This window comes from Abramis brama (genome assembly GCF_963993115.1).
Source record: "Abramis brama genome assembly, chromosome: 5".
Classification (NCBI taxonomy): Eukaryota; Metazoa; Chordata; class Actinopteri; order Cypriniformes; family Leuciscidae; genus Abramis; species Abramis brama.
Genome location: NC_139967.1, coordinates 4,168,864 through 4,184,781, shown reverse-complemented (window position 1 = coordinate 4,184,781; position 15,918 = coordinate 4,168,864). Strand labels below are relative to the sequence as shown.

Below are 15,918 nucleotides of genomic sequence, written 5' to 3'. Positions count from 1 at the left end.
GCACTTTGCCCACTTAGTCCTGTAATTATTTTTTCCCTGCTCGCTTTTTAACACAACCGTTCCACTTAAAGCATGTCGTTTAAAATGGAAAATTATTCTCTAAAAATTGTAACTTTGTGGAAAGAGACGTGGAATCCAAACATAACACTTCTCTCATCATATTCTATACTGTATGGTTTTTAATAAGCGTAGATTATTAATAACTAGTGATGCACCCACATGAAAAGTTTGGCCAAAATCAAAAATGAAGTTCTGAACAAATAAAGATGAAAACCCGAAAGCAAAAAGTGCTCGTTTTAAAGTAAAGCTCATTCAGTATGTTTTTGAAAGAAGTCTCTTCTGCTCACCGGGGCTGCATTTATTTTTATCAGAAATTCAGTAAAAACTGTAATATTGCAAAATATTTTTTACAATTCAAAATAACTGTTTTCGATTTGAATATGTTATAAAATGTAATTTATTCCTGTGATCAAAGTTGAATTTTCAGCATCATTACTCCAGTCTTCAGTGTCACATGATCCTTCAGAAATCATAATTAAAAAGATAATAGCTACTTTTTTTTCTCACAATTGTGAATTTACATCTATATCTCGCAATTGCAAGTTTATATCTTGCAATTTTGGAAAAAAAAGTCAGAAATGTGAGATAGAAACGTGCAATTGCTAGTTATAAAGTCAGAATTGTGAGATAAACTCGCAATTACCTTTTTTATTTTTTATTCAGTGGCCGAAATAAGCTTCCATAGAATTGAGACAATTTACCAGCCAGAAATATTCTTATCAGCCCAGTCTCTATTTTTTGCATAATTTCCTTAAATCTGTTTTTGTTTTGTCAGACCATTTCTTGCATTTTATTCGTCTACATTGCTTGCATCAGATGAAAACCTAGAAGGGAGGGTCAGGCTGTCGTTCTTATGTAGAATTAAAAATGAATCATGCATTATGTTGTAATTTCTAAAAAGTTATGCTTTTTGGTCTGAAAGTGCATGTTATTTACATGCCAAAACCAGGTTATATTCACATTTGCAATGGCGAGACTCAATATTTGACCTTTGACCGCTTCATGATGACTAGTTTACTTTACTGGTGGATGTCTGATCATGCTGTTCTTTCTGCCACTATCGATCAAGATGATCGTGACGATAGCAGGGCCTCCCGCTTGAACTTCTCACTGTTAGCATAAAACACTGATTTTCTTCTCGTATGGTCTTGATTGTCCAGGGCTTTTTAAATCCAGCTTATTTTTTGTTTTTTTTTGTTTTTTTGCCACTATTTGTAGTAGAAGACAAGAAATGGCTTCAGGGAATGTTTAAAGCCAGATTACTCACATCACAGCTCAATGTATTCAGTGCTTTTGTTTGAATCCGGCAACATGCATAAGCTTTAGAGAGTTTTACTGGTTAAAAACTGAATGTCTGGGTCTTGTCTTTTGGCACTCGCCGTTGGACCCTCTTACTCTTCACATCTGAGGCCCGATGACCACTTCCCCTAAAAATGAACAGATGTTTGAAATATGGAGAGAAATTATGCTCTTAGGAAGTGTTCATCATTAAAATAGATGAATAATTTCCTGTACTTTCTTTCAATGAACAGTATGACCTTCAAAGTGCTAGAAACTTATTTTCCACTTGATTTTGGCCACTGCTTTCAAAACCTGTTGATTGGCCTCTCTGCCTGCTGCCTACTGACCTCTAAAGGCTGGAATACATGATTTTTACTCTGATTTTTACCACGATTTGAAGTCTGGTTCAGTCGACAATACTGTAGTTGCCGAAAGTGCGTCAATCTGCAGATTTTGGGCCGTCGGAAATTCGTAACTCACAGATTTCACCGAAAATCGAGTAGTAAGTGATGAGAACAGACTCTGATTTATTTATTTTTTATCTTCAGATTCCAGATTTTTTGATTCCATCAAATCGGAGGATATCAAAACATGTTCGATATTTTGAGCCGGTTTTAGAACGCATTGAAGAGTCATTTCATGCATAACAATAGCCTCAATATTTGACTCATCAGCATAGATAAAATGACTGACTATGCCTGTTATAATCTAGAGTCCATACTGACCAAACGCACTTACAGAGTCACTACAACAACTTCTCCTGCACATCCATGTGTGTTTCATCCGTCATGCGTCTCATAGATGCGCAAGTTTGTTGTGTTCGGAACGATTTGAAAGTCTGGTAGTGTATGATCCTCAGTCGTTTAGTGTATGATGCCCGGTTTTTCTCTGCAACCATTTACAAATTCAGCAAGTGTATGATGATGACTACTGTTTTAAAATCTTTTCAGATTGTATTCGAGCTTTAAAGCACTGTCCGAAATTAATTTCGAATTCAATTTCGAATGCCTTTTAAATTCCCAATGTAGTTTCTGATTTTTTAATTGAATTTGAGCTAGCAAACAGAATGCAGAATTATATTTAAATAAGGAAGTACAGATAAAATCAATTTAAGTAAAACAAAAAACATAACAACATTTTTACTAAAAAAACTTAATGAACAGTGAGGATTTAGTATGTACACTACCGGTCAAATGTTTGCATAATGTACTCAGCATTGTAATTATAGCATATTTATAATATTTTTTTATTGCTTTAATATGCCATATATTACTTTTTGATGTTGTATGATTACTTAAGACAAAAAATGAGTCTCAGAAGACGTACGAGTCTAACGTTATACTGGAACCCTCAGATTAAGTCAAGCCATCTTTATTTATAAAGCGCTTTTTACAATACAGATTGTTTCAAAGCAGCTTTACAGTGATTTTGTTTCTTCTAGAGCTGATCTAGAAGAAAATATTGTCATAGTCTAGCTGAAGTAGGTTTAGATCATAGGTTTTGTAACAGCTAAGCACTGATGTCAGATCCATAATGTCGCTTAAACTCGATAACTCTTCAAAATTTTATGATTTTTTAGCTCCAGGTTTAGTTCAGTGATACTTACCTCTGCATTGACTATTGATGATGCCAAGATCAACTTTGCAGGCATGTTTATGGCCCTGTCCATCCACCCTCAGAGGAACACCAGGGACCGCTTAAAAACCGTTCCTCAGCCGCTGAGTGTCCGTGGCGCCGGAGGTTTGGCGTTAGTCAAGGTGACGTGGATGAGAGATATTAATTTATGTACAGCACAAGAACTAGGAACGTATCTGATATAATGCGAAGCCCAGATTCATGGACAAAACGCAAGGGATAGTACATAAAATATGATGTCAGGGGAACAACACAAATTTGGAATAATGATTGATTGTTGATTCAAAAGCTCAAGGCTGTAATCATTGACGTCCTGCAGCAAATACTCATTGTTATTAAAGGCAAGTATCACTGTTGCTGTTGCTCAATACTTATACTAGGCAAGATGCAACAGCTTTCCAAGGACAAGCAATGAATCCATACACACTTAAAGGGATAGTTCACCCAAAAATTTTAATTAGCCCATGATTTACTCACCCTCAAGCCTTCCTATGTGTATATGACTTTCTTCTTTCAGACGAATACAATCGAAGTTATATTAAAATAATTCCTGGCTTCTCCAAGCTTTATAATGGCAGTGAATGGAGAAAATTTTGAAGCCCAAAAAAGTGCATCCATAAACAAATAAGGTTGGGCAACAAACTCAAGCTCGTTAAAATTTTTCTTTTTAGACTTCTAATTCGTGAATGGTGTTTTGTTTTGCTCTGCGCTTCCTAGTTCGTCATTACGTCATGCGTGAGGTCAAGGGTCACTCTTTCACCGTAAATCGATGCGTATCTATATTAAATATTACTAATTTAACAGATTTTTATTTCAGTTTTATTTCAGTTAACATAAAATGTTTTTAATAGTTCTAGTTAACGATAATAACCCTGATTGACAGCCCTGCTTGTTGGTTCATATCTTGCCTGGTTTTGATTGATTTGAACAGACCAAAACGCATTAAACTGGCTTGTAACCCGTCACACATTATTTGTGCTACATGAATGATACCTCAACAATCCACAATGGTGAATATCGGGCAAGTATGACTGGAGAAAACAGGAAAGTATTACATGGTCAGCCAGCAAACTTTATGGCCCATCTGCAGGTATGAGCTGGATGAGATTGGACTGTACTGTATTGAAAGCAGCCCAGGTATAATTAATCCTGTGAGACCAGTAGCGCTTGCTTTATCCTCTATCCTCACACCTGCTCTCTCAGCCAGAGACCTGCCAGCTCCTGCACACATTTTCCTGCTCGCTCAACCCATTATGGCACCATAAAGAGCAGAACAGGAGCTTTTTCAGCGGCTTTGTTTGCAAAAGGGCCACTTCTATCCCTACTGTTGAAATTGAAAGAAGAAGATTATACAGTGTTCTCCAGTAGGATTTGCCTGACGTTTCAGAGCTTTTCAGCAGACGTCAACAGCTGGCACTGCAGAAAATTGATTTGAATCACAGATGGAGGAAATATTGGCTTATATTTGATGTTAGGCATGCATTAGTGAAACCACCTGAAACATGGTATATCCGTTTTCAACACCCTAAAGGCCAGAACCACCGCTAGACGATTTCCAAAACCATGATTTAGATGAGCTACGACTTTTACCAGAAGGAACTCTGTTAGCTGCATTACAGGCTTTATTGATGGGGAAGGTCAGAGTACTTATTTACATTATACATTATTTTTATTTATTTATATTTGCATGCAAGAGAATCTCTCTCAGATATTCAGCTTTGGTTGGGCTTTGATCAATGAATGCTTCACCCCATATGGCTAAATGATTTCCAGTAAAACAAAGATTAGTTGAGTACAAGAAAAGAAAATATATATTTAAATATATTTCTAGTTCTAAAATTCAGTTTTTATTAAATGCATTACTTGCCTTTTTTGTTATTATTTGTGAAATTTACTAGCAGTTTCTGAGTGAAAATTGTTTCAAAGTATATCCTACACCAATTTATTTTTAGTGTTTTTAAGCTCAAAGTCATTTTTGTTTGGTAGTGTAACATGAAATATGTAGTACTTGTGTGTAACGATTATTTTGATAATCAACTAATCTGTAGATTCTTTTTTTTTTTATTAATCAGATGAAAAATCCCAAAATTATTTATTGTTAAATAAAATGATAATAATATTGAACATCCTGCCCAATATAGTCCTCCAAAAATGTTGCGATTTGAATGCAGGAACACAAATATAGTCAATGTATCAATAGCCATGTTTCCATCCACATATTTTCATACGGATTGTGGGTTATCACATAAATAACGCTGAATGGAAATGCCAAGATGTGCATAAATTCTAAAAGCATTCACTGAATTGAGGTGGAACATTTTTTTACGCGATAAGACACATGGAAACACGTTTGCGCAACAAGAAACTCATGACTTTGCCTCAACAGAGGATGTGATTGGATAACTGGACTAACCAGCGGACCAATCGCATCACGGCATCTCAAATGTTGGTTTGATGTTTCTGAAACGCCGGAGTCAAAGTCTGTCATCAGAATGATTTGGTTTCATTCCCTCCAGAATTGTGTTTCCAAACACCAGCATCCGAACGCAAGAGAACATGACAGCGTTTATTGTTTCGTCTGATGCTCTGAGACTCTTTCATGATGGAGGAGAAAAGAGCCACAGTTTCTTCCCTGATTGACACAACATCCATTTTTATTAGAGATGTTGTGCCAATTTAAAAGGAAGTGACAATTTTGTTCTCTCGAGCGAGGTAAATACAATAGGCTATGTATTGTCTGTCATAATGTCGGAGTGTTATTCATGGTCTGTTGTGGCAATTTTTTAATGTTCGATGGTTGAAGGGTGAGTAGAATATTGTCATCTCATTGTACCCTGTTTTTGAAAATGCTTATTGCATAAGCATAGAGAAAACCTTTGCTGATTGTTTAGGGTTTAGCGGAAGTCACTCCCATAATTCGTGCAAAGTGTCATTGGGTGTAGTAGGGAAAAGGTGGATAAAGAATATGGGTGGGCTGATAACTGTCAAAACTCAACGAGGAGGAGGTCTTTCTGGCCACTGTGAGCACCTGACATCTGCCTGACACAATGTCCAGAATCCAGCTGCAGAATCCAGGGAGCAGTTCAGGACAACAGGCTGGAGTTATGGGTCAAACCAGGGCGCTAAATCCTGAGCTGTTGTCCACGAACGAACCACATTCTCACAGACGGGTCCAGATTTTGTCCAGATGAGAGTGAAAGAGCAGTGCAGGATGAAGGCCATGACATCAATGATAAATGATCTGTTTGTTACTTTTTACATGTTTCCAACTGGGTTGTGCACCATTTTGAATTGTTTTGAGAAAACCTTTTAATTTACAGTTCATGGATCCTGAATTGATTTTGGAACATGTTGAAAAAGCCTTGAAGATTCAGGGCCCTATTTTAACGATCTAAGCGCATGGTCTAAAGCGCAGGGCGCACGTTCACTTAGGGCGTGTCCAAATCCACTTTTGCTAGTTTAACGACGGGAAAAATGGTCGTCTAAAAAGGTTGTCCCTATTCTCTTAATGAGTAATGGGTGTGTTTTGGGATTTATGTGCGTTCAGAGTCACCAATCAGAGTCTCATCTCCCATTCCCTTTAAATGCCAGTTGCGCTCACACCATGGCGGATTCGCTATTTATGACGGAATTTGATAGTGGAAAGACCGAACGCGTCTCCAGAGCGCAAACGGATCTGCTCATGCGCGAGATTAAAGTGCGCAAGCAGACAATCTACGGGACAAGTCGGATTCACCATATCTTTATGTACACAATAATAATCTTTTACATTGTAATCCTTTTATTTGTAATATTTGGCTAGTTTATGTGCCCTGTGTGTGTAATAAACAGAGTGTATGTGCGTTGTGGACCCGCCTATAGGTGCACATTACTAACGTGCTCTTTAAATAACAAAAAAAATATTGTGCCATTGACTTTAGACCAGGTTTCAGTTGGTCAATGGCTCAGTCTATTTCAGTTCCTCAAAATAGCAACGCGCCAACAATGCGCCAGAACACACACCTCGCTCTCAGACCAGCACGCCTATGGGTCACAAATGAGCGCAAATGCATTTGCTATTTAAACAACGTGGTGCAGGACGTGAAAATGATAACTGTGTCGGGCTGAAACTAGCAAAAAACACTTGTGTCGTGCTTGGCGCTGCATTGCGCCGGGTATAAGATAGGGCCCTGAGAGTTTATCGGCTTTGAAAAATTATAGATTTTTATATTTCATCATATTTAATACATCTTTTTCTGGACAAAAGGTAGATTACTTGAAACCCTTAATGTAGATCTATAATTTATTATAAAGGTATTTATAATGTACATTTTAGTGCATTATATATTTTCATAAATAGGTTAAAATGCATTATAATTTGCACATTCCTTGTTACACCTTAATTTGGTTGACGTGTTTTAATGCATTATCCTTTCTACAGGTGTAACAATAAATAGATACAGTACATATGTATTATAACTGTGGTTACAATTTTTGAAGACATACAATGCATTATAAGGTTAATTACAAGGCATAATCAATGCATTTCATCAATTAAAGTGTTACTGAACTCTTCATTTCCCAGAATGCATCACGTGCAATTCCCCTTACTGTTGTTCTGATTCAGATTCAGATTCCAATTCCAATCCTCTATTTTGTTACTAATTCACTTCAAATTCACACACATGAGTTGAATGGGAACTAATCTTTAATTTTGCACAACCCTGCACAACCAAGCTAATCTTAATAATTGGATCAATGCTTTCGTGGACCTGAAAGCACTTTGGCTTTTTAATTGACAGACTAACAAAGCTAGATTGAGACATTAAACTGACTCTTAATCCATCTGACAGCATTTCCATTGATCGTCTTTCTAGTGTGACGGTGGAATAAAAGTCTAGTCTGCCAGGATTCCTCATGTCAGTTCTTCCCTACATTAAACTTTTATGATTACAGTGGGAACAGGCATCTGTGAGGCATGTAATAACGTAAAGCATTTGTTCTAGACGGTTAAATAAAAATGCTTGCAAATAGTCATTCTCAAATGTTTTAATATTCTGATATTTGGACACAGTGGAAGAATGTGGTTAAATCTCACGAAGCCTGTCATGAAATGTTCCAGTCATATTTCAGCCCAAAAGCACTAGAAATAAAAATGAATTCATATTTTGCAGAAGAAAGATGAAAACTATTTTTTTTCATCAAGGATAATCATGCCAAGATTAAATAATCTCTGCTTGTGCTGTGAGTTGCAACAGGTGCAAGGTTCACTTTATTTACTTTCAACATTTTTGTGAATAAATAACAGCTTGAATTTGAAATGCTAAAAGCTGGACGGTTTGAACATTTGAAATGGAAGAATTTAAGGCATACATATTAGTGGTAAAACTTGTAGTGTAACAAAAAGAAAATAGTGTAATATTATCACATTATTTTTAAATTTACTGTACAATCACAATATATGACAAAATAATCGTAATAACTTTTGGCCAAGTTGTGCAGCGATTATGTATATCAATAATTTTAAAATAAAAACAATCATAAGACACTTACTTAAAAAAATAAAAAATAAATAAGAAAAGATTTATTCACTTGCATGTCATGTGAGCATAAACCGACATCAGAGAACCTTGAATATGCAAATGTGTCGTTAAATATTGAAATATTAATTTAAAATCTCAGGGGCTACTTCAACATTAAATATTTTACTTTTAAGAGGTTTGTCTGACAAAGTTTCATAACCCCTACACTACAGTGATAAGACACGTCCAGTTTATTATTTATTTGTTAGTTTGTTTTTCCTTGTACTTTTGGAGTTAAATATTATTTGAACATTTTATTGAGAGGTTTCCTGAGATCAAGTCATGGTGAAAATTAATATTATTATTTGAACTGATATTGAAATAGATATTATAAATATAATAGCTCAATGTATGAAAATATTTTAGATCATATTTTTCTTTAAAACAAAATTTGGTAACACTTTATTTTAAGGTGACGTAATGACACGTTACTACATGTGCAGTAATTACAGTAACTAATAAACAGTAAATAATGCATAATTACAAGTAACTAACCCTAAACCTAACCCAAACTGTAACTCTATAGCAAGTACATGTAGTTAATTAATATAACTCAATACGGTTACACTTTATTTCAAGGTGTCATTGTTACAATGTAATTATACATTTAAGTACTGAGTAATAATAATTTACTTACTATAGGGTTAGGGTAGGATTAGGATTTGGTTGACGGTTAGTTGCATGTAATTATGCATAATTTACTGTTATTACTATGGTAAGTACATGTAACATATGTAACAAGGACACTGTAAAATAAAGTGTTACCCTCAGTACTTATTTGAGTTAGTACAATGTAACTACATCATTTTAAAATAAAATGTAACCCAAAGTTTTTTCAGTATTTGCAGCCTTTATAGCAAATCTTAAAGAAATATGTTCCAAATTCCAAAAAAAAAAAAAAAAAAAAAAAACTTTCATGGTTTCTGTTCTTTTAGTTTGTGTTTGCATGTGTTAAATGTATATGTTCGCTTTTTCCAGGTTGTTCGAAGTTCATGTAAGCACATCTGAGGAGACTCCAAGCTGTGTGTGTGTGTGTGTGCGTGTGTGTTTGCTTGCGTACATGCCCGTGTTTCCTATAGGTCTCAACCACTTCCTCTTCCATTGCAATCCATCCGTATTCACAGAGGGGATCAAAATCCATCCCTTCCCCGGCTCACGCAGATTCATCCATCACTTTTTCCATCTCAGTGAAATCTGCTGCTCACCACAAACCTGAAACACGACACAGTGTCTTCCTAAACTTCTTATCCCACTGCCAACTATAACACCAAGATGCTGACTGTCCTAATTTCATGTCCCATTCCTCGTATCCCATTCCATATTCCGTTTTATCGGGTCATTCTAAAGTTTCCATGCTGGTGGAGTTGAGTTCTCGTGTCTTTATAGTTCTGGTCCTGACTGAAATCCCACTGTAAAAACGTTCCTATAGGCACTAAATAATGTTTGTCTGCTTGCATGTTCGGAAAGGATTGTGTCAGTGTGGAGTGATATATTAAGGCTGTCTGCGCTGTAGGAATCAACTTTCCTCCTGTGTAATATCTTTTTCCATCAATCCCACTGTGCTGCTTCAGCCCTTTACAATATGTCCATGTAATTGGCATGTCCAGCTCACAGGTGAAGACTTTAACTTGTATTACAGTACTTACATTCAGTGGCGTTTGCACAAGCATCCCTATTACTAATGCTCATACTTCTAAACATACATTTTTTTAAGCTCAATCAGGGCTCTAGCAATGCCGAGGTCATGGGTTCGATTCCAAGGAAATGCATGAACTGATCATATTTGTACTTTGAATGCAATGTAAGCCGCTTTAGATACATGCATAAATCTAAATATAATAGTCTAGTTAGATGTAAAAGTGTAAAAATAATTGCATTTCTCTGGTCAGCCATAAACATTTAATCTGTAATAATCAAAATTCATGCAGACGTCATGCTCCCTTAAATTGGCTTGCACTGAAATTGCCCACATGTTCAGTGACTGTATTTACATTTAATGAGGCATGCCTTTTTTATTAGTCTTTGTAATGTATGTACACTACCCTTCAAAAGCTTATTTATTTATATATTCATTTATTAATACTTTTCAGCAAGGTTGCATTCAATTGATCAGACATGAAATTAAAGACATTTATAATGTTTTAAAAGTTTTTGATTTCAAATAAATGCTGTTAAACTTTATATTCATCAAAGAATCCTGAAAAAAAGTTTTTCCACAAAACATGTTTTTAGCATTAATAATAATCAGAAATGTTTTATTTTACTCTTCTGATTATTCTTTTCACTCCTCTGTCAGAAATCTTGCGAGGAGCACTGGTTGAGGCAAATTTATGGTGAAATTATTGTCTTTCCACTTCTGTATTATGGCCCCAAAAGTGCTCACTGGACCATTCAGAAGCTTAGAATGGCGCCTATAACCAATGCCATCATTATGTTTTGGAACAATTAGGTTGCGAAGGTCTTGAGACAGCTCTTTGCTTTTACCCATCATGAGATGTGTCTTGTGTGACACCTTGGCAATGAGACCTTTTTGTAGGCCATCATTTGGGACTGAACCAGCTGTTATTAATTTCCACGGACAGGGGGCTGGATTGCTTTTTAATTACTGTAAGTTTTCAGCAGTTGTCTTGGCTTTCCATGCCTTTTTGCGCCTCCCTTTCTTCATGTGTTCAATACTTTTTCCCTGTGTAATTTCACATTATTACACATAACTTAATTTCTGAACTTATTTTTGTTTGTTTCTTTGTATGTATGGCTTACTTGGGTTGTTACCAACATCTGGTGAAAATTTCATGTCAATAGCACCTTTGGAAATATATTTACTGAGAAAAATGATGACGTGTTCAATACTTATTTCCCCCGCTGTATATACAGTAAAATATGCCTTTTTACGTATGGAAGTAAAATAATGCCAAATGTTTTTGAAACAAAAAAGCCTGTTGAATTGCACTACTTGAAAAAAACATTCAAAATGTTTTGAATTTAAATATTCACAGCTTAAATATTCAACCATGCTGAATTTCAGCCCATAAAAATGCAAGCCCTAAAAATACAATGCATTAAAATGCAAGCATGGTTAATGCAATGCATATTTTTTTCAAGTAGTGCAATTCAACAGGCTTTTTTGTTTCAAAAACATTTGGCATTATTTTACTTCCATATTTACAGCGGTTGTTTGAGTTCCTTGACTAGCACCTTGATGTTTCCTTCTCAAAGTCTTGAGCCCGAATGCACCACACCTCTGTTTTCTGCTATAGTCAGTGGAATTTCAAATGTGTCTATTTCTTCCCATCATGAGGTATTTACCACTGCAACTGCACAAGCTTTTAGCATTGTCCCCAAGAGCCTCGTAAAGCAGTGAGATGGCAGCTTCCATGAGCTCATGGCGTGAGCAGTCGGAGTGGTTATTAATGAGGCTCATGTTGGAGCCCCGGCTCTCTGTCTCAGGAGTTTCGCACCATATGCCCGCTCTTCTGGCTTTGGAGTTGTTGGTTGTATTTTGGAACAAGCTGGGTGGGCAAAGGTACAGAATAAACTATTAAAACACTTCTGGGGAAAACAGGCCGGAATGTTTAGAATAGATGTTTTGCAATCGTTAGATTTGGTTTTCTGTTTTTTTTTGTGTTTTTTTTACTGATCCTTTAGATGTTGTTGCACTTGCAGAGTGGAGAAATGGCATTATATACAAATATATCATCATAAAACAACTGGTGACACTTTACGGTCTCACTAACATAATGCATTAGCTAACATAAACTAACAATAAACATAATATTTTACAGCATTTATTATCTTAGTAAAAATACAATTGTACATGTTAGTTCAAAGTACATTAAATAATGTTTACAAATACAACTTTTGATTTAAAAAAAATGCATTAGTAAATGGGTAACACTTTACAATAAGGTTCATTAGTTAACATTAGTTAACTACATTAGTTAGCATGAACTAATAATGAACTGCACTTATACAGCATTTATTAATCTTTTTAATGTTAATTTCAACATTTACTAATACTTTATTAAAATCTTGTTAGCATTAGTTCATGCACTGTGAACTAACATAAACAAACAACGAACAGATTTATTTTTATTAACAAAGATTAACAAATACAGTAACAAATGTATTGCTCATGGTTAGTTCATGTTAGTTAATACATTAATGTTAACTAATGAACCTTATTGTAAAGTGTTAATAAACAATCTCCAAGTTTTTAGTTCACATACTTCACTGTTAAAAAATAAAGTTTCCTAAAGTTTGATGCCATAGAAGAACCATTTTTGGTTCCTCAAAGAACCTTACATTGAACTGTTCTTAAAATAACATACTAATAAATAAAAATTCTTAGTATAAAGAACATTTAAAAAATCTAAATAACCTTTTTTTTTTCACTAAAAAAATAACCTTTTGTGGAATGGAAAGGTTCCTTGGATGTTAAAGGTTCCTCATGGAGCCACAGATATAAATAAAGAACCTTTATTTTGTGTAGAGTTTAGCTTTGAAATCAATAGGTCCCTGAATAGCACAGCTTTATCTTCTCAGTTTGACCCTGATTTACCACACAAATGACAACTCCATATACATTATTACAGATTGTATGATTTCAACCTCCAGAAAACGTGTGTATGTGTGTTTTCTCAGAGTGTGTAGCGCAGGTCAAACCCGGGGCATGACATCTGTGAAGTCTAAAATAAGCTTCAGAAACAGTTGGTCTGATTGTTTCTCTCCACAGGTTGTTCATCCATTCGGGACGGGCTGCTAAAAGCCGTTTGTTTGCATTTGCTCGGCATGTTGAGAAGATCCCCTTATGATCCACCAGCTGTGCTTATTCACTCTGTGCAACTGGACATAGATTTTAAATTGCGTTAGGGTCAATTCAACCCACTTTTGATTGTTAAACTGTTTGAAGCATTAGTTGAACTATTTATTTCTTATTGAATTTTGTGAATTTCTCATTTAGGATCATGAATGTGCATGCAAAGTTTAGATTTGTTTTGGAAAGGCCGTACAAATTTTGGTTTCATCAATTGTGTTTGTGGTCAGATTGACCCCCATTGGTTTCCATGCAATTTGCCAAGAATCAACACTTTGAAAAACAGCAAGAGTCAGGTAGAAAACAGAAAACCTTTATTGTAGCTTGACAAACATCAAAATGGAGTAACAAGATTTTAACACAAAAGAGGGTTAAATCTGTGTTTGGTAGCCAATACAGTCCTGAACCACTTAAATACTGATAAGTCAATAAGAGACTGAAAGTCATTGTTCACTGAAAACTTATTGACTAAAAAATGGTTTAGAATTTACTCTGAAACAATTTTCACTCAGAAATTGATAGAAAATTTCACAAATAATTACAAAGGCAAGTAACACATTGAATTGAACATTACATTTTGAAGTATAAAGACTGAAATAGTATTTTCTTGTTTAAAAACTTAATTAATCATTAACATTAATCTTTGTTTTATTTACAACAGTAACATAATTAAAACAATGCATGGAAGGGAATCTGTAAGATGTGATATTTGCTCTGCAGAACTGATTATTGGTGTTGAATTCAGCAGCATTTCCATGTGGGCCTGATTATGTGTAGCTTGTCTCTCATTAAACTTTTGTCAACTTTCCTGTTGTTTCTTTAGCTGATCAATAGGAAGGACAAGGCCACGTTTGACAAGCTGGACTACCTGACGTCTAAAGAGCATAACTACGTCAGGATGAGAGAGTACATCCGCTCCCTAAAGATGGTGTCCTGCATCCCCTACCTGGGTGAGTCCTCATCTCTTCTCTCTCTCACACTCTCTTCCATTGCATGGTCCTGACCCGTGTTCAATTGCTCCCCCCTCCCCCTGCCTCCGCTGGATTGTGTTCACATTATATTATTTGGGTCCGAACCGTGATGCTTTTGCATCATCAAAGTAGCAGCTGTTTAGAGAACGTGGCAAAATACATAGCATTGCTCGCCTCACTTTTTTACATTTTGGTTTTTGAACCTTTGGTTAACAGCACTTGCGTCTGTCTGCCGTGAATGAACTGCAAATGTTCTAAAGAGTGCGGGAGCCGATATGTGATATGCATTCTCTCTGCTTGCAGCCCATCAGTCACGTTTGTCAGGAAAGTGAGTAAGAACAGACACAAACACAGAGATTTATTGAATCGTACAGGGCTTGACATGAACTTTTTTGCTCACCAGCCGCTGTGGCTAGTGGTTTTCCAAAGTTACTAGCCACTCAGCATTTTCGCTGGCCATAATTTTGACATCAATACCATTGGGAAAAACGTAATATTATCTCATAATTTGGCAGCAGGTTTATTAGGCTGCTGTCACTTTAAGACCTGACGCACGGATCCATTATGCTGTTACATGTGTGTTTTCTTTCTCAACTGTTCACTTAATCAAGTCAAGCATTTCAGATATTTCAGTATCGATATGTATCGATAAAATTCTATTTTTGACAACACTAAATTGCACTTACTTTATTATTTTAAATGCCTTTTTAAAAGACTACAGTTGACAAATGTATATATTATAAAATTCAACCTGCCAAAGTGGCTAGTAGGTGTGTGTGTGTGTGTGTTATGCCACTGCTGAAATACACACACATTTGGCGGGTGATAATGTCAAGCCCTGGTCATCAATAGGAGTTAATTTCCACGATTAAGTACAATTGCGTTCGAATCAGCAGCGAACCGTACCGGAGTTCACATGAACTGTTCCCCAAACCACCGTTTATATGCGGACCCGGGAATGGTTCACAGTTGTGTACCCGAGTTCGGAAAAAAAAACGTTCACGTCATCCAAACAAACCGAACTCTAACATCAACCAAACTTTTTTAACATCTCCTTCTCGACCATGGGGATCAGGGTTTGGCTGGATAGTGAAGCCCAGATCATGAAAGACACATGCTTTTTATCATCATCCTTGGAATAAGTCTTCCCAGCATTTGAATATGAAATGTCTTATTATTTTAGACATTTTTTCGGTGTGTTCCCATGTTCTCTCACACTAATGCATGTTGAACCCTAGTGTTTGTGCTCTGAACTCTAACAGAGATCACAGACGTACGGTTCTCATTACCTCACAGATTCTCAGTAAGTCTGTAGACTCAACAATAAATTGATTCCAAACCCTCTCTTCTGCTACAGCGATATCAGTGATCAGAGATTGGTGGAAACTTGTCTCATATTCTTCAACCATTAGTCATTTAAAGCTGCTGTTCTTATTTAACTCAAATTGGGAGAAGATGGAGGGATGCCGCATGGCACATATTAGATAGTCTGGGTTTGATTTGTAGAAACGTAAAGGTGCCATTTCTTCAGGATTGTCTGAGAAATTTTGATAACTTGACATTTTGACAACATTTCTTGGACAGAATATGCTCATGT

At 35.9% G+C, this 15,918-nt stretch overlaps 1 protein-coding gene across 2 annotated transcripts in view; it reads left to right on the top strand.

The window, feature by feature from the left end:
• LOC311083238 (ras-specific guanine nucleotide-releasing factor RalGPS1) overlaps positions 1–15,918 on the top strand; it is a 140,752-nt gene that overhangs the window by 53,967 nt on the left and 70,867 nt on the right. For both annotated transcript variants that reach the window (XM_084114633.1, XM_084114634.1), the window contains exon 8: positions 14,174–14,300. In XM_084114633.1, the coding sequence (XP_083970759.1) occupies positions 14,174–14,300 (127 nt within the window). The remainder of the gene's footprint in view (positions 1–14,173; positions 14,301–15,918) is intronic.